The 18835-nt window shown below is 43.9% G+C and overlaps 1 protein-coding gene across 1 annotated transcript in view; it reads left to right on the forward strand.

Moving 5' to 3' along the window:
• Positions 1-524: 524 nt before the first annotated feature.
• LOC115458829 (retinal guanylyl cyclase 2-like) overlaps positions 525-18835 on the forward strand; it is a gene marked incomplete at its 5' end in the record, with an annotated part of 50648 nt that continues 32337 nt past the window's right edge. The window contains 4 exons of the mRNA XM_030188648.1: positions 525-701; positions 9007-9163; positions 12143-12292; positions 14892-15040. Coding sequence (XP_030044508.1) covers positions 525-701; positions 9007-9163; positions 12143-12292; positions 14892-15040 — 633 coding nt within the window. The remainder of the gene's footprint in view (positions 702-9006; positions 9164-12142; positions 12293-14891; positions 15041-18835) is intronic.

An 18835-nucleotide genomic window follows, 5' to 3' on the forward strand; every position in this document is an offset into this window, starting at 1 on the left:
GCAGTGCCCAAAGGCTCTGCCCTGATGACCGGATGCCCGGCGTACCGCTGGTGATCTATTGGCCACAGTGGTGGGGGGGGGACATGTTCTTTGCTGCCCGGCCCGCTGGGCTGACACTATTTCCCCCGCTCGGCACCACCGTATTATAAAAATGGCGGCCAATACTCCCTCTTGAGACTGTCAAGACCCGCGAGACTACTGCGGGAAGTCTTAGCCGCCATTTTGAAAACATGGTGGTGCCAGCTGTCAAGGGAATAGCAGCAGCGCAGCGAACAGGAATGAAACTCCCCCCCCCCCCCCCACACACACACAGAGGCCACCAGACTACCAGGACCCCTCAGTTAGGACCAGGGCAGTGGGAGCAGCGGCGGCAGCGGCAGGGGGTGCAACCGGGTAGGGGGCCCAGACCACCCTCAGTCCGCCCCTGGGTTCCTTAGTAGTACAGCCAGAGCGCAGAAGGTAGAGTGACTGTTGTTTGCCTGCAGCTGGGACAGATTTTTATTGCAGTTTCGTTTTTCTCTCAGCTGAAAGCATTGCGGAATGAAAATGTGAACCCATTCCTGGGCTTTTTCTCCGACTGCGGCTTTTTCGCTATTGTGACTGAGCACTGCTCCCGAGGTAGCTTGGAGGACCTGCTAAGAAATGAAGATGTTAAACTGGACTGGATGTTTAAAACATCTCTCTTATTAGATTTAATTAAGGTAACTCACACTTCTCAAAGTACCTTCACCTATTTTTGTGATTGTGGATGAAAGTTTAATTTGTTTAGTTTTTTTATTTGGGGATATAGGAGGTATGATGCTCAGGCAATAGCCACATTGGTTTCGGCAGCCGTTGAGACTAAATAGTGCTCCCAGTATCAGATATCATAAAGATGTTTATCATAAAGATGCTACCAGAGCCCTTATCCGCACCCTTGTCACCTCTCGCTTGGACTATCGCAATTTACTTCTCACTGATCTTCCGCTCAGCCATCTCTCTCCTCTCCAATCTGTCCAAAATTCTGCAGCATGACTTATTTCCCGCCAGAATCGTTATACCCACACTAGCCCACTTCTCAAGTCACTTCCCTGGCTCCCTGTCCGCTTCCGCATTCAGTTTAAACTTCTCGTACTGACCTTTTAAGTGCATCCACTCTGCAGCCCCCCATTACCTCTCCACTCTCATCTCTCCCTACATTCCTCCCCGTGAACTCCGCTCACTGGACAAATCTCTCGTCGACCCCCTTCTCCTCCATTGCTAATTCCAGGCTTCGCTCCTTTTCTCTCGCGGCACCTTATGCCTGGAATAGACTTCCTGGACCTATACGTCTAGCTCCATCCCTACCTGTTTTCAAATCTATGCTGAAAACCCACATTTTCACTGCTGCTTTTTAGCTCCCATTACTCCCTCACCCGTAACTGTCTTGTCAGTCTGTATTATTTAGATTGTAAGCTCTTTTGAACAGGGACTGTCTCTTTGTATCAGGTGTTCAGCGCTGCGTGCGTCTGGTAGCGCTATACAAATGATAATAATAATAATAATGTTTATTAGAAATCAAAGAAGTCTATGAAAGACCAAGAATAAAACCATACATGGCCATGTTTTGGCAGGGATAATGTTCCAACAGGAGAAAGTAGAGACTGGCCAAAAAGACGATCCACCACAAGAGATGTAGGCAAATAACACTTTGGGCCCCTTTCACAAAGTGGCAGTAAGCCAAACACGGGCTTACCACTTGCTAAAAAGGAAGTAACGCTGGGCTATCCCCCCCCCATGCGCCATGATATCCAGCGCTACAAATATATATTTCTTTTTGTAGTGCCGGTGTGTAGCTGGCGGTAATTGGGCAGTGCCACGCTGGGTTAGCGCGGGAGCCGTTACCATTGTTGGAATGTAATTGTATTTTACATGCATTGCCTGTCACCTATTATTTCTCTGTGATTACTCTGTGACCTCTGATGTGAATTACTTAGAGAGGTCACACAGCTATGCAACTTCCTGTGGGGGTTAGATGCAGCAGATGCAGCACATGGAGCACATGGAGCTCATGATCTCTCCTAACCTGAGAGGATCTATGGTGGTGTGAGCATCCATTACCATCTAAGCACATGGAAGGAGCTGATAATACAAATGTATAGTAATATGTATATATAAGCCTGTCTGATTATAATCTAACTGCAAACTGTGAGTAAACAGATGTTTTGTTACTTCAACTTTAAAGTGACTCAGCAGTGAATTATTCAGGGGTGAATGAGAGAGAGATGAAGAAAGAAATTAACATTTCTAAAGCTGAAGCTGTGTGTACTAAAATCTGCTAATTATTTACTACAAATAATCCAACAAAAGGGTTATGGGCCCAGGGCTCAGGAATTGAAAAGAAGAGAAATATTACCAGGCAGAAAAAAGGCCACATTTTTCTCTTAAGTTTTAAAGGAAAGATTCAGTCTGTCTCTCTCCCCCCCCCCCCACACAGCAGACAGAAGGCTAAGAAAATGGCTGAGGGAAGAAATTCACCATTTTTCTATTCTCTCAAGGTGCCTAAATTAACTGAGTTTAATTATCAGCAGTGGGAACTAAGATTCATATGTCTCCTTCGAGCAAAAAGATTAGATATATGCTTAGACCAAGACAGAACAGCTGAAAATATGGCTGAATGGGACAATGCAAACTATTATGTGAAGTGCATGCTTTTGGAAGCTCTCTCAGAGAAACAAGCCATATTAGTGGAGGGAAAAGATACACCAAAGGACATTTTATATAAACTGAGAACTATGTATGCAACTACATATGCAAAGCAGCAACCAATTTGGCTGGCAGAGTTGAATGAAACCAAATTAAGGGATAAAAGTAAATGTAATGATCACATTATGCATCTTATGTCTTCATTTCAAAAGCTAGAACTTTCTGGAATTCCCATGTGTGATGCATTGAAAAGAGCATTTCTTTTTACCTCACTATCAAAGAAGTTTGATGTTTTTAGGTCTGTAAATGAGGCCATTGAAGGGCAATCTTTTGAACAGGCAACATCAAAACTAAGGCAGGAATGCATAATAAATGATTCTGAGGAGATGTGTTCTCAAAGCAAGTCAGAGAGAAATGAAACAAATTTCTTGGCAAAGAACAGAGGAAGGCGGAGCTATGGGAAAACTCCACCCAAGGGCAAGCTGATTTGCTACTCATGTGGAAAGGAAGGACATGTATCTAAATGGTGTAAGGAAACACAAAACACTCCCTCTAGCTCACCTAAGCCAATGGAACTAAAGAATTTTCAAACCAGGAAATGTATGAAGGACAAAGATAAACACAAGGGCTTTCTAATGGCAGAAAAATCTTTGACTATGGTAAATAATAATTCAAATGAAAGTACTTGGATTTTGGATTCGGGGAGCACATGCCATTTAACCAATTGTAAGGATTTCTTTCAGGAAATGTGTCCAGAGGAAGGTATTCTTAAAACTGCAAACGCAGGGACTGCTAAGATCCAAGCAAAAGGTATTGGATTCTTAAAATGCAAAGTGTCTAATGAAGTTAAAGAAATTCCTGTAAGTGATGTCTTGTATATTCCCCAAGCAGTTTGCAATATGCTTAGTGTATCTACATTAGATAAGAAGGGATTTGTGATTCATTTTGAAAACAGTAAGTGCACAATCTCTAAAAATGATGAAGTGTATGCTGAAGCTTTTATGCATAATGATGTTTATAAACTGAGCATTTCAGGTGAAGCCTCACATATGGCGCAAGTAAGGAAGAATGATGGTAAATGTAGTCTGGAAATCTGGCACCGCCGCCTGGGACATCGTGATTCTAAGGTGATCCAGGATCTTTACAGTAAGCAACTGGCCACCGGCATTCAGATAAGTGCAGATGCTGGTAAAATTGAGAAATGCATAGACTGTGTTACACAAAAAGGTGTGAGACCCTCATTTCCTGCATACACAGGAAATAGGAGTAATAAAGTGCTGGACTTATTACACAGTGACTTATGTGGACCGTTTAATATCCCATCATTGGGAAATAACAGATATGTGCTAATATTCTTGGATGATTTCTCTAGATATTGTGTGGCCTATTTGCTGAAAGAAAAAAGTCAAGTCACAGACATGCTGAAGAAATACGTAGCCATGGTGAGCAATAAATTTGAAAGAAAACCAAAGGTTCTTCAGACCGACAATGGTGGTGAGTTCACTTCACAAAGCATGCGCACATTTCTAGAACAAGAAGGCATTCAGCATATCACAACAGTAGCTTATACACCAGAGCAAAATTCTGTTGCAGAGAGAAAATTTAGGTCACTTGTGGAAATGACCAGATGTATGCTGTCAGATAGCAATCTCCCTAAAAGACTATGGGGGGAAGCCATTCTCACAGCAGTGTACCTACAAAACAGAATGCCAACTAAAGGCGCTGAGCGCACACCACATGAGACATGGCATGGTAGGAAGCCAAACCTGTCACACATAAGAACATTTGGAAGTACAGCATATGCTCATGTACCAAAGCAAAGAAGGCATAAGCTGGATTCCACAACAGAAAGGGGCATTTTAGTTGGCTATGCTCCAGGACACAAAGGATATAGAATTTTGAATCTGAAAACTGGCATTGTTGGCATAAGACATGTTACATATTTTGATGAAAACAAAAGGGTTGATAAAGGCTGGATTATCCCAGATGAGCCTTATCATCCAGAATATGAAACTAGAACCATAATAGACATGCCAGTGTATATAAATGCCATACCAAGGCAGATGTCTGAAAGCAACTCATCTGTATCTAATGAGGAACAGGCAGAGGAAGCAGACACAGAAAGGATCATTGAAGAAGACAGTATAGTTGGAGAAGGGGAATCAATTGGAGAAGGACTCTCAGATTTAGAGGATGCAGAAAGGTCGGACCAACCTGTAGTCAGACGCTCATCCAGGGAAAACAAAGGTGTTCCACCCCCAAGACTGTCTTACCTAACAAAGTCAGCAGAAGCTCAAGAGCCCTTAACATGGGATGAGATTGAGAAAATGCCAGCAGAAGAAGCTGCTGAATGGCATAAAGCTGCACAAGAAGAAATTGATGCATTGGATAAAAATAATACTTGGATTCTTGCAAAATTACCTCCTGGCAAGAAAGCTATAGGATGCAAATGGGTATTCAAGTTAAAAAGGAATGCACAAGGAAAAGTGGAAAGGTATAAAGCCAGATTAGTGGCAAAGGGATATCTTCAAAAATATGGAGAAGATTTTGATGAAGTGTTTGCACCTGTAGTGAAACACACGACAATCAGAACACTTCTGAGCATTGCAGTCTCAAAAGGCATGCAAGTCAACCACATTGATGTGAAAACAGCATTTCTTCACGGAGATATAACTGAAGACTTGTACATGGAACAGCCAACAGGTTTCATAAATACAAAACAAAGACAGCTAGTGTGTAAATTAAACAAAGGTCTTTATGGATTAAAGCAAAGTGCAAAATGTTGGAATGAAAAATTGCATGAAATATTGACAAATTTAGGATTTAAGCAAGGTGAAGCAGATAAATGTTTGTACACTAGGTGCACAAATGGACAATATGCATACATTTTAGCTTTTGTTGATGATCTGCTCATTGCAAGCAAAAGTGAGCAAGAGTACAAGGACATTGTAAAATATTTAAACCTTAATGTTGAGATAAAAGAACTTGGAAATGTGTCATACTATCTTGGTATAAAAATTGAGAAACAAAGTGATGGTTCTTATCTTCTAAGCCAGAAGCAGAAAATAAATGAGCTTATTGAAAGTTTAGGTATGCAAGATGCCCAAGTTGTAAGCACTCCCATGATCACTGATTTTCTGAAGGATGAAACAGTAAGAGAACCTTTACCAAATAACATCCAATATAGATCAGCCATAGGTAAGCTTTTATATCTAGCTACCACATACAGGGCTGATATAGCAAATGCAGTAGGAATTTTGAGCAGAAGGGTCAGCTCACCTACCAAATCAGATTGGACTGCAGTTAAAAGGATGGTAAGGTATTTAAAGGGTACCATTGATTGTAAATTAAAGATTTCAGCCAATAGTAATCCAAAGCTAATATGTTACTGTGATTCAGATTGGGCAGGGGATCATTCTGATTATAAATCCACAAGTGGATATGTGTTTATGTATGGAAATGTACAAATTTCATGGGCCAGTCATAAACAAAGTATTGTGAGTTTGTCTTCTACAGAAGCTGAATACGTGGCCGTATCGGAAGCGTGCAGAGAACTGATGTGGATTGAAAAACTTATGCTGGATTTCGGAATAGCTGAAAAGAGACCAATCCAGATAATGGAAGATAATCAGAGCTGCATCCGACTGTCACAGAATGACAAGGTTCAGTCACGCACCAAGCACATCGCAACGAAATACCACAACGTGCGAGAGTTGGCGAAAGAAGGGGTCATCAGTCTACACTATTGTCACACCAGTGAGATGACAGCTGACATCATGACCAAACCGTTACCCAGAGAACATTTTGTGAATCTGCGTATAAAGCTTGGACTTTGTATGAATAAATAATTGCATGACAGTAATGCATGAGAAGGGGTTTGTTGGAATGTAATTGTATTTTACATGCATTGCCTGTCACCTATTATTTCTCTGTGATTACTCTGTGACCTCTGATGTGAATTACTTAGAGAGGTCACACAGCTATGCAACTTCCTGTGGGGGTTAGATGCAGCAGATGCAGCACATGGAGCACATGGAGCTCATGATCTCTCCTAACCTGAGAGGATCTATGGTGGTGTGAGCATCCATTACCATCTAAGCACATGGAAGGAGCTGATAATACAAATGTATAGTAATATGTATATATAAGCCTGTCTGATTATAATCTAACTGCAAACTGTGAGTAAACAGATGTTTTGTTACTTCAACTTTAAAGTGACTCAGCAGTGAATTATTCAGGGGTGAATGAGAGAGAGATGAAGAAAGAAATTAACATTTCTAAAGCTGAAGCTGTGTGTACTAAAATCTGCTAATTATTTACTACAAATAATCCAACAACCATCACCTCAATGGGTGGCTTTATGGACTCCCCTCCAAAATGGCTGCGTGGCAAGTGATTCAGTTGCCGCACGGCCATTTCTTAAAAAAAAAAAAAAGATCTACCTTTTACCTGCTGCGGTAACAGGGGCCCTTTGTTAGCTAACAGGCTTATTTTCAAAAGAGAAGGGCGCCCATCTTTCGACACAAATTGGAAGATGGGCGTCCTTCTCCCAGGGTCGCCCAAATCGGCATAATCAAAAGCCGATTTTGGGCATCCTCAACTGCTTTCCGTCGCAGGGACGACCAAATTTCCCGGGGGCGAGTCGGAAGCATAGCGAAGGCCGGACTGGGGCGTGCTTAACACATGGGCGTCCTCTGCCGATAATGGAAAAAAGTAGGGTGTCCCTGACAAACACTTGGCCGACTTTACTTGGTCCTTTTTTTTTTATGACCAAACCACAAAAATGTGCCCTAAATGACCAGATGACCACCGGAGGGAATTGGGGATGACCTACCCCTACTCCCCCAGTGGTCACTAACCCCTTTCCACCCTAAAAAAATAAATTTTAAAATATTTTTTCCAGCCTCTATGCCAGCCTCAAATATCATACCCAGCTCTATGACAGCAGTAAGCAGGTCCCTGGAGCAGTTTTAGTGGGTACTGCAGTGCACTTCAGGCAGGCGGACCCAGGCCCATCTCTCCCCTACCTGTTAAACTTGTGGTGGTAAATGTGAGCCCTCCAAAACCCACCACAAACCCACTGTACCCACATCTAGGTGCCCCCCTTCATCCCCAAGGGCTATGGTAGTGGTGTACAGTTGTGGGGAGTGGGTTTGGGGGGCTCAGCACACAAGGTAAGGGAGCTATGCACCTGGGAGCTTTTTCTGAAGTCCACTGCAGTGCCCCCTAGGGTGCCCAGTTGGTGTCCTGTCATGTCAGAGGGACCAGTGCACTATGAATGCTGGCTCCTCCCACAACCAAATGGCTTGCATTTGGTCGTTTCTGAGATGGCCGTCCTCGGTTTCCATTATCGCCGAAAACCAGGGACGGCCATCTCTAAGGACGACCATCTCTAAGGTCGACCTAAATGTTGAGATTTGAGAGTTCCCAACCGTATTATCGAAACGAAAGATGGCCGCCCATCTTGTTTCGATAATACAGGTTTCCCCGCCCCTTCGCGGGGACGTCCTGCGAGGACGCCCTCAGGAAAACTTGGGCACCCCGTTCGATTATGCCCCTCCACATCTCCTGTGGTGGATCGTCTTTTTGGCCAGCCTCTACTTTTTCCTGTTTGTGCCTTTTTGAAGAGGTTCTTCCTGTTTGCTGTGCCTGCGTTTGGTTTCCAGGGATAACATTCTACCACATAAAAAATTATGGGGCCCACTTATGGCAATCCCATAAGTGGGCGCCTGATCTTAGGCACTGTCAACAAAAAGCAGAAGAAGCCCCCAAGCACACCAACAGAGACAACAAGAAAAGAAAAAAACGAGGGTAGACCAATTCAGTTCCAACACAAGGGTGCTTTTTATTTATATGTAATCTCAAGAACTCTTGACTGCTATGCACAATAGACTCGACACACTCCTGCGTTTTGGCACAGCAAGCGCCTGCTTCAGGAGTGAAAGCAATTCAGGTAAGTTGATAGCACAGGAACAACAGTCAATAAGTCCAAAATAAGGAAACAACTGTAACACCATCAGTATGGAATGGCAATCGGCAAACTCGTTGCTAGAGGATGTGGTAACGGCGGTTAGCGTATCTGGGTTTAAAAAAGGTTTGGACAAGTTCCTGGAGGAAAAGTCCATAGTCTGTTATTGAGAAGGACATGGGGGAAGCCACTGCTTGCCCTGGGATTTGTAGCATGGAATGTTACTAATTGGGTTTCTGCCAGGTACTTGTGACCTGGATTGGCCACTGTTGGAAGCAGGGTACTGGGCTAGATAGACCATTGGTCTGACCCAGTATGGCTATTCTTATGTTCTTATCATTCCTGTAAATGTATTCTATTATATTTTTTCACAGGGCATGAGATATTTACATCATCATGATTTCCCCCATGGACGTCTCAAGTCTCGAAACTGCGTCGTAGATGGGCGTTTTGTGTTAAAGATCACCGATTGTGGATATAATGAGATTGTTGAGGCACAGAAGTGTCCATATGTTCAGCCACATCCAGAAGGTCAGTGAACTAAGCAGGAAAAACATCTGTATAGGCTATTTTCATTTCTATCTGCAGTACTTAAACACCATCCCCCAAATTCTATAAAAGTCGCTAAAAATTCTTTGTGCAAATTTGTGCACGTGCCCAATTTGCATGTGCAATTTAATTGAATAATGATCTAATTAGTGTTGATAATTGGTTTGTTAACAAGCAATTACTGTCACTAATTAGATTTAGTTGCAATATTTATGCATAAATTTAGGCTCAGGGTCTGCACCTAAATTTTACACGTGAGTTCAAAAAGGGGGTGCAGAAATGGGAGGGTCATGGATGGAATGAGGGTAGAATGAAGGTATTCCTAAAATGTGTGTGTGCAGTAGAATAATGGGGATACACATGTAATTTAGGCATGACAATTTGTACCACGTTTTCAGTTGGCGCATATGGCATTCCTAAAATTAGGCATAAATCTTGGGCATAAGCGCTATTCTATAAACCGTGCCTATCTTTATTGGGGCCTTATACTAAGCCATGGTAGCATTTTTAGCGCACGCTAATGATTAACACTCCCTAAATGCTAGAGACGCCCAGGGTGTCTCAATCATTTATTTATTTGTTACATTTGTATCCCACATTTTCCCATCTATTTGCAGGCTCAATGTGGCTTACATAGTACCGTAGATGCATTCGCCATCTCCGGTGGAGAAACAAATACAGGTGGTATTGTGGTTGAGTAAGGAACATATGTTTCAGTTACAATGGGGCTCAAGGAGAGGAAAGATTAGGTAGTGTCTATTACAAGCTTTGGTTATGTTGTGTTGCAGAGTGCAGGCATTTATGTTGGGTCGGTGGGGTATGCCTTTTTGAACAGGTAGGTTTTTAATGATTTCCTGAAGTTTAGGTGGTCGCAAGTTGTCTTCACAACTTTTGGCAGTGCGTTCCATAATTATGTGCTTATATAGGAGAAGCTGGACGCATAGGTTGTTTTGTATTTAATTCTTTTGCAGCTTGGGTAGTGGAGGTTTAGGTATGTTCGAGATGATCTGGTTGTGTTTCTGAGTGGTAGGTCTGTAATTTCTGTCATATATCCTGGGACTTGGCCATAGATAATTTTGTGGACCAGGGTGCAGATTTTGATTGGCAGCCAATGCAGTTTTTCTCGGAGGGGCTTTAGTACATTCTAACCATTAGCACGCGCTAAAAACTCTACTGCAGCTTAGCAAAAGACCCCGTAAGTGCAGTTTATAGAATAGCACTTATTGGCCCCGTATATAAAATTCACCCCCATATCCACTTAATTCTTGTTTGGTGGGATAGGTGGTACTGAACTACAACGCAAGTAAAGATAAATATATCAAATCCCATTGAAAATCTTTTAACGATAAATCACGCTTATGGGGCCCTTTTACTAAGCCGCGTAAGTGTCTACGCGCACCCAATGCACGCCAAAATGGAGTTTACCACCCAGCTACCGCATGGCTCTTGTGGTAATTTCATTTTTGGCCCATGTCCAACATGCACATCTGAAAATCATTTTTATTTTGGGACGTGCGTATTGGATGCATACCAAGTGGCGTTTGACGCACGTAGGTCATTACTGCCCGGTTACTCCATGAGACTTTACCGCTAGATCAATGGCTGGCGGTAAGGTCTCAGACCAAAAATGGATGTGCGGCAATTTTCATTTTACCACAGGTCCATTTCGGCAAAAATTTAAAAAAAGGCATTTTTTACAGGTGCGCTGAAAAATGATTCTGCGCGCACCAAAAACCCACGTCTACGCTACCGCAGGCCATTTTTCAGTGTACCTTTGTAAAAGGCCCCTATGTTTGTTCGAGTACAAGTCCTGCATGTCTGTGCTTAGACCGCTGTAAACACTCAAGACGTGCAGACAAGTCAAGGTCAAATTTGTCCAATTTTAGCCTATTTTGACCTTGCCAGAATTTTTGGATTCTCCCCAGATCTCCTAGGGCAACTCTTATATTTCTTACCAGCAAATCTGTGGAGAATTTGAAAGAATCTGGAAGAGTTCAAAGGAGGCTGGGGAACTGGCCTTGGAGCTTTGAAAATTCAGAAAGTAAATTTGCCAATTTGACAAAATCTGAAGTAAATTTGTTTGAAAAACCCAAACCAAGCTTCAGGTTTCTTTAAGAGGTTTGATGAACCAATTTGACAAACCATTGAAAGCTTTTGATGAATTCATTATATTTTTCAATGAGGTTTGAAGGTGTTTGCCAGCCTGCATGCCAGCCTGAAATGTCATACCCAGCTCCCTGACAGCAGTATGCAGGTCCGTGGCGCAGTTTTAGTGAGTGCAGTGCACTTCAGGCAGGTGGACCCAGGCCCATCCCTCCCTTCCTGTTCCACTTGTGGTGGTTAATGTTGAGCCCTCCAAAAAAAACCAAAACCCACTGTACCCACATGTAGGTGCCCCCCTTCACCCCTTAGGACTATGGTAATGGTGTAGAGTTGCGGGGAGAGGGTTTTGGGGAGGGGGGATTTTGGGGGCTCAGTACCCAAGGTAAGGGAGCTATGCACCTGGGAGCTTTTTTTTTTTTAATTTTTAGAAGTGCCCCCCTAGGGTGCCTGGTTGGTGTCCTGGCATGTGAGGGGGGCCAGTGCACTACAAATGCTGGCTCCTCCCACAACCAAATGCCTTGCATTTCGCCAGGTTTGAGATGGCCGGGCCCGGTTTCCATTATGGCTGAAAAAGAAGCCAGCCATCTCCTCTACACCCGGCGATCGATTTAGCCGGCCCCAACCGTATTTTGAAACTACGGTTGGCTCCGCCCCCTTGTGGAGCCGGCCATCTATTTGGCCGGCGCCGTTCAATTATGCCCCTCTTAGTATGCTACATTACAATCTCAACTCAATACACAATAAACGTTTTAACTGACAGCATAGGGTATAAGCAAAGATAGAACATGTAGATAGCTAAGAGAGTAAGAGGAGTTAGAAAATAAGGAGACTTTTAAAAGAAAGTATTTTGTCTTTTAGACTTGTTTTGGATGGCTCCTGAACTGCTAAGAGATCAAATGCTGGCTAGAAGAGGCACATTCAAAGGAGATGTCTACAGTTTTGCAATTATCTTGCAAGAAGTAGTTGTACGGGGTCCACCGTACTGCATGTCAGGTCTGCCGCCTGAAGGTATGAAAAAGAAACTGATATAACAAGCAAAAGTAGTGGAGACAGCCAAGGAGTGGGATGATAGACAACTCAGGAGTCCACTACGATACAAGGATTTAGTATAAGTCCCAAAAGAACACCAAATGGTTCTTGGCATTCGCAGTGACCCGACACAGACATATTCCGGTATGATGTGCCTGCATCAGGGTCCACAGTCTGTAATATTCTCTCCCTTTACTCTCTATCTCAGTTGATAACACCCTCATCATCCCCGTCTCATCTGCCCGCAACCTCGGCGTCATCTTCGACTCCTCCCTCTCCTTCTCTGCGCATATCCAGCAGATAGCCAAGACCTGTCGCTTCTTCCTCTACAACATTAGCAAAATTCGCCCCTTCCTCTCTGAGCACACCACCCGAACTCTCATCCACTCTCTCATTACCTCGCGCCTTAACTACTGCAACCTACTCCTCACCGGCCTCCCACTTAGCCACCTATCCCCCTTCAGTCCATCTAGAACTCTGCCACATGTCTTATCTTCCGTCTTGACCGATATACTCATATCACCCCTCTCCTCAAGTCACTTCACTGGCTTCCGATCAGATACCGCATACAGTTCAAGCTTCTCCTACTAACCTACAAATGCACTCAATCTGCAGCCCCTCACTACCTCTCTACTCTCATCTCCCCTTACGTCCCTACCCGTAACCTCCGCTCCCAAGACAAATCCCTCCTTTCAGTACCCTTCTCCACCACCGCCAACTCTAGGCTCCGCCCTTTCTGCCTCGCCTCACCCCATGCTTGGAACAAACTCCCTGAGCCCATACGCCAGGCCCCCTCTCTACCCATCTTCAAATCATTGCTCAAAACCCACCTCTTCAATGTCGCTTTCGGCACCTAATCACAACACTTGTACTCAAGAAATCTAGACTACCCAACTTGACATTTCGTCCTTTAGTTTGTAAGCTCTTCTGAGCAGGGACCGTCCTTAGTTATTAATTTGTACAGCGCTGCGTAACCCTAGTAGCACTCTAGAAATGTTAACTAGTAGTAGTAGTAGAAATTCTTGGATGTTCTCAGGTTTTATCAGAACTCACAGCACATAAGTGACAGCTTCTAACAAATGCGATTAACAAAGTGAAGTTGTGCCGAAACTCCTGGGTCATCACTGCTGTTTCTTCTTGCCTTCACTTCTGCAGGGAATGTTCTTCTTGTGTTTTCTGCTCTTCATATTATAAACCACTAAAATAAGTTATAAATACACGGGGGGGAGGGGGGGGTTGAAATTCAGCTGGTGGTACTTAGCATTTTGCTCACCGTCACCGGCATTATTCCTGGACATTCAGTGCAGGACCCTGTCTGGGCTTCGAGATTGAATATCCGGTTATGCAAAGCTGACTGACACATACCGCCAGGTAACTCCCTGCATAAATATTTTACAAATATTTCTGCTAGCTCCAGAAATGGTGTTGGGCCAGCAATAAAAGGGACCCTTAACTTGCTAGGAACCGTTTCTGGCCAGTTAAAGTGCATTGAATATTGAACCCAAGATAAACATATTTCAACTGCCAAGTTAAAGCAAAATATGAAATATTGTCAAATATTGCACATATGTTTATCTAGCTAACCAGATATTGCAATATATTTATATTGGATGACCTATAATTTGTATAAATATATACAAATATATAATCACAGAGCTATCAGAGCAATTTTATAATGGACTTGAGCATATCGACCAGTGATTTACATGCTCTAATGGGATCTTATAAATTCGATGGGGGTACAGGTGCATAGAAAGTAGGCGAAGACATAGGGAACAATTCTAAAACCAGGTGCTATAATTTAGGCACTCAAGTGCTGGTCGCCTTATCGCAAAAAGATATAGCGGAATTGGAAAAGGTTCAAAGAAGAGTGACTAAAATGATAAAGCGGATGGAACTTCTCTCGTGTGAGGAAAAGCTAAAGCGGTTAGGGCTCTTCAGCTTGGTAAAGAGACAGCTGAAGACGGATATAATAGAGGTACATAACTCCTGAGCGGTGTAGAACAGGTAAGCTTAAATCGATTTTTTACTCTTTCAAACAGTACAAAGACTGGGGGACAGTCAAGGAAGTTACATGGCAATAATTTTAAGACAAGCAGGAGGAAATATTTTTTTCATTCAACGAATAGTTAAGGCCTGGATCTCGTTGCCGGAGGATGTGGTATCAGCGGTTAGTGTATCTGGGTTTAAAAAAGGTTCCAGGAGGAAAAGTCCATAGTCTGCTATTGAGACAGACATAGGAAAACCACTGCTTGTCCCTGGGGTCAGTTGCATGAATCTTGCTACTCTTTGGGTTTCTGCCAGGTACTTGTGACCTGGATTGGCCACTGTTGGAAGCAGGATACTGGACTAGATGGACCATTGGTCTGACCCAGTATGGCTATTCTTATCTTCTTATGCTTTTAAATGGCATGCCAATGTGGCTGCCCTGTTAAAGGATTGCCCTTCATGTGCCTTCATTTACTTCTCTATACGAGACTTTCTTTTGAGAACTTAGAGCGGAGAAATCTTACACTTTTCTGTTCCGCACACCACAATTTCCTCTTGGATGGCTGATACAATTTTCCCTTTGTTCCAGAAATTATAAGAAAAGTGATGAAACCCCCACCATTATGTCGCCCAACTGTGGCCCCTGACCAGGTCCCCATGGAATGTATCCAGCTGATGAAACAGTGCTGGAGTGAACTGGCTGAAAGGAGACCCACGTTTGATGAGATTTTTGATGAGGTCAGTACATGAGACCTTCCACCACTGTTCCCTCTAAGCTGAGTGGGAGTGCTCCACCTATAGTCCTGCTAGTGTCTGTGTGTGTGGGGGGGGGGGGGGGGGAGGGGGTGCTGTTTCACTATCACTTTCTCACAGTGAGAGACAAGGCCAGCTTTGCAGGACTCCAGGGAACCTGCCTGTCCATAGCAGTAGCGTACCGAGGGCGGGCCGGTAGGGCAGTCCACCCCAAGTGGCACACTGCAGGTGGGGTGCAGGGAGCAGTCGCATGGCTGTCGGCTCTAGCAGTTTCCTGCTCCCTCTGATATTACTTCCTGTTCCGGGTCAGAGGGAGCAGGGAACCAGCGGAGCCGGCAGCCACGTGGGTGCTCCCAGCAATAAGAACAGTGCACCTGGGGGGGTGTTTCAAGGTGATGCACCTGGGGAGGACGATGCTGCACCCTGGGGGGAGGGGGTGCGCGGGCGGCAATCCGCCACCAGGTGGCAGCCAACCAAGGAACACCACTGGTCCACAGTGATTAAAACACAGTATTGAGCAACCACCCCCCCCCCTGGCAGGAATACAATTGGAGGGACTGCGCAGCTTAGAGGGAACAGTGGCTTCCACTGCACTAGAGTTACCATATGTCCTGATTTACCCGGGCATGTCCTTTTTTTGAGGGCATGTCCGGGCAACCGGGCGGGTTTTGCCAACCTGCCTGTTTATCCAGAAATCCGGACAAACGGGCAGATTGTAGCCTCCCCTCCCCTTACTTACTAGTGCTCTGGTGGTCTAGTGATCTCTACCGCCTTCGGGGAAGGAAAGAGCCCCTCTTTCCTGCCCGGAGCGCTGCTCTGCGTGCAACCTTCCTGTTGCTGATCCTCGGCGCCGATTCCAAATGGCCGCCGAGAGTTGAAGTGACCTCGTGAGACGTCAACTCTCGGCGGCCATTTTGAATTGGCACTGAGATCAGCAACAGGAAGGATGTATGCAGGGCAGCGCTCCGTGCAGGAAAGAGGGGGCTCTTTCCTGCCCCGAAAAGGTCACTAGACCACCAGGGCAGTAGTAAGGTAAGGGGAGGGGGGTGACGGGGAGGGGGGGGCGATGGGGTATGTGACAGGGGGGAAGGGAAAATGTGACAGGGGGTGGAGCGAGGGTGTGAAAGGGGGCAGGGCAGGGTGTGAAAGGGGGTGGGGTGGGTGTGTGGTGGGACGGGGCATGTGTCCTCCTTTTGGGGGGACAAAATATGGCAACCCTACATTGCACCCTGGCTGTAAAGGCCTCTTCTCTTAGGCCCAGCACTGACAATTTGCACAGTGTAGCTTCTTGGTTTGAGTTTCTTAGGGTCCCTTTACTGAGCTGCGGCAACACATGCTTATCGTGGGCTGTGCTCAGGCGTCCCGCGGTCATTTTGGGTTGTGCACATGCTACCCACATGCTAAGAAATAGAATTAATTTTTTAGCACTGGGTCTGGGGATGTGGACTAGGCATGTTCTGGGCTTATCAGTGTAGCTACATTGCCGAGCGCTGACCAATTGTTGTGTGGTTAACACACGAGACTTTTTCTGCCTACAACATAGGTGGCAAAAAGAAAATATCCCCCAAACAAAACAGGGATGAAATAATACTGCAAATCAAAATAAACTGAATTAAATGAATGCGAAGAAAATGGTGACTCTCAGTTATCTAAGCAATGACGCACACAGCATCTAAAGCAAGAAGGACTCTGAGCCGTCTATTTCAGGCTCTTAGATTTGGTGTCCAGATACATCCTTGAGTTCACCATTTCCATGCATGTATATTCAAATTGATTAATCACCTCTCAATAATGGCACAGCCTAGTGGTCTACATGGCAATACACATGTAGGACTGGATTCAGTAAATGGTGCTCAAAATTCAGCGCTAAAAAGAAACTTGGCACTCATTGCTATTCTGTAAAGGATGATCTGGGATGGACGCCCTTTGGATTTATTACTTATAACCTGCCCTTATTCAGGGTGGTGAAACAATACTACTACTACTACTTATCATTTCTATAGCACTACTAGATGTACACAGCGCTGTACACTTGAACATGAAGAGACAGTCCCTGCAGACAGAGCTTACAATCTAATTAGGACAGACAAACAGGACAAACAAGAGATAAGGGAATATTAAAGTGAGGATGATAAAATTAGGGGTTCTGAACAAGTGAATCAGGGTTAGGAGTTAAAAGCAGCATCAAAAAGGTGGGCTTTTAGCTCAGATTTGAAGACGGCCAGAGGTGGAGCTTGACGTACCGACTCAGGAAGTCTATTCCAGGCATATGGTGAAGCAAGATAAAAGGAACAGAGTCTGGAGTTGGCGGTGGAGGAGAAGGGTGCAGATACATACATAAAATCACAATAAAACAATCACAATAACTTCTTCATAATACACAGTCAAAAAAGAAAACTAAAAAGATTAAAAAAAAAAACAATTTCCAGATTCTCTAAATGGATAAAGAATCAAGACCAGCGAGCACATAGTGCACTAAACATAACTTATGTGATTTCAATTGTCGCTTAAATATTTGTGCACGACGCTCATTTTAAAGTCCACTTGGCAGCTTATTCCACTTCGATATCCAATTACTGAAAACGTTCCTCTTCTAGTTATATCCAAATATACTCGGGTTGAAGTAGAATAGCGTATAGCACCAGGATCCATGGCAAACTTTGGGCATGAGGATTTACACCAACTGAAACCCTCACACATTTATTAGGCGCAGGTCCCCGGAATTCTGTAATACTGCGTGTATCTTTAGTTAACGTCCCGGACCTGTCCATGGCCACACTCCCTTTTCACTTGTACACTAAAAAATTTGCATGCGCATCTTTATAGAATAGCGCTAAGTAAGATGTACATGCACATCCTAATTGGAGCCAATTAACTGCAATAATTGCTATTACACAATCATAAGCTCAACCCATACATATATGCAGACGATGTCATGATCTACATTCCATTCAAACACGACCTAAAGGAAATCACCAATGAAATCAACCAAAGCTTTCAAATCATGCACTCATGGGCGGACGCATTTCAACTGAAACTCAATGCAGAAAAAACACAATGTCTCATAATAACCTCACAACACAATACAAACAAATTCACCACCATAACCACCCCAAACGTCTCCCTTCCCATTTCAAACAACTTGAAAATCCTGGGAGTCACCATTGATCGAGACCTCACACTTGATAATCACGTGAAGAACCCTACTAAGAAAATGTTCTATTCCATGTGGAAACTCAAAAGAGTAAAACCTTTCTTCCCAAGGGACATTTTTCGGAACCTGATACAGTCAATGGTAAGAAGTCACCTGGACTACTGGAATGCACTTTACACCGGTTGTAAAGAACAGACCATCAAAAAACTTCAAACAGCCCAAAATACCGCAGCCAGACTCATATTTGGGAAAGCAAAATATGAAAGTGCAAAACCCCTAAGAAAGAAATTACATTGGCTCCCACTTAAAGAACATACCACATTCAAGATTTACACAATTGTTCATAAAATCATTTACGGAGATGCTCCGACCTACATGCTAGACCTCGTCGACCTTCCACCCAGAAATGCTAAGAAATCTTCCCACACCTTTCTTAATTTACACTTCCCCAGCTGTAAAGAACTGAAATACAAACTAACACACGCAACCAGCTTTACTTATATTAGTACGCAGCTATGGAACTCACTTCCAACCCACCTGAGAAAGATCAACGAATTAACTAACTTCCACAAAGCCTTGAAAACTTACCTCTTTAACAAAGCCTACCAAGAGAACCCTTAACTAAC

This window comes from Microcaecilia unicolor, unplaced genomic scaffold (assembly GCF_901765095.1).
Source record: "Microcaecilia unicolor unplaced genomic scaffold, aMicUni1.1, whole genome shotgun sequence".
Taxonomy (NCBI): Eukaryota; Metazoa; Chordata; class Amphibia; order Gymnophiona; family Siphonopidae; genus Microcaecilia; species Microcaecilia unicolor.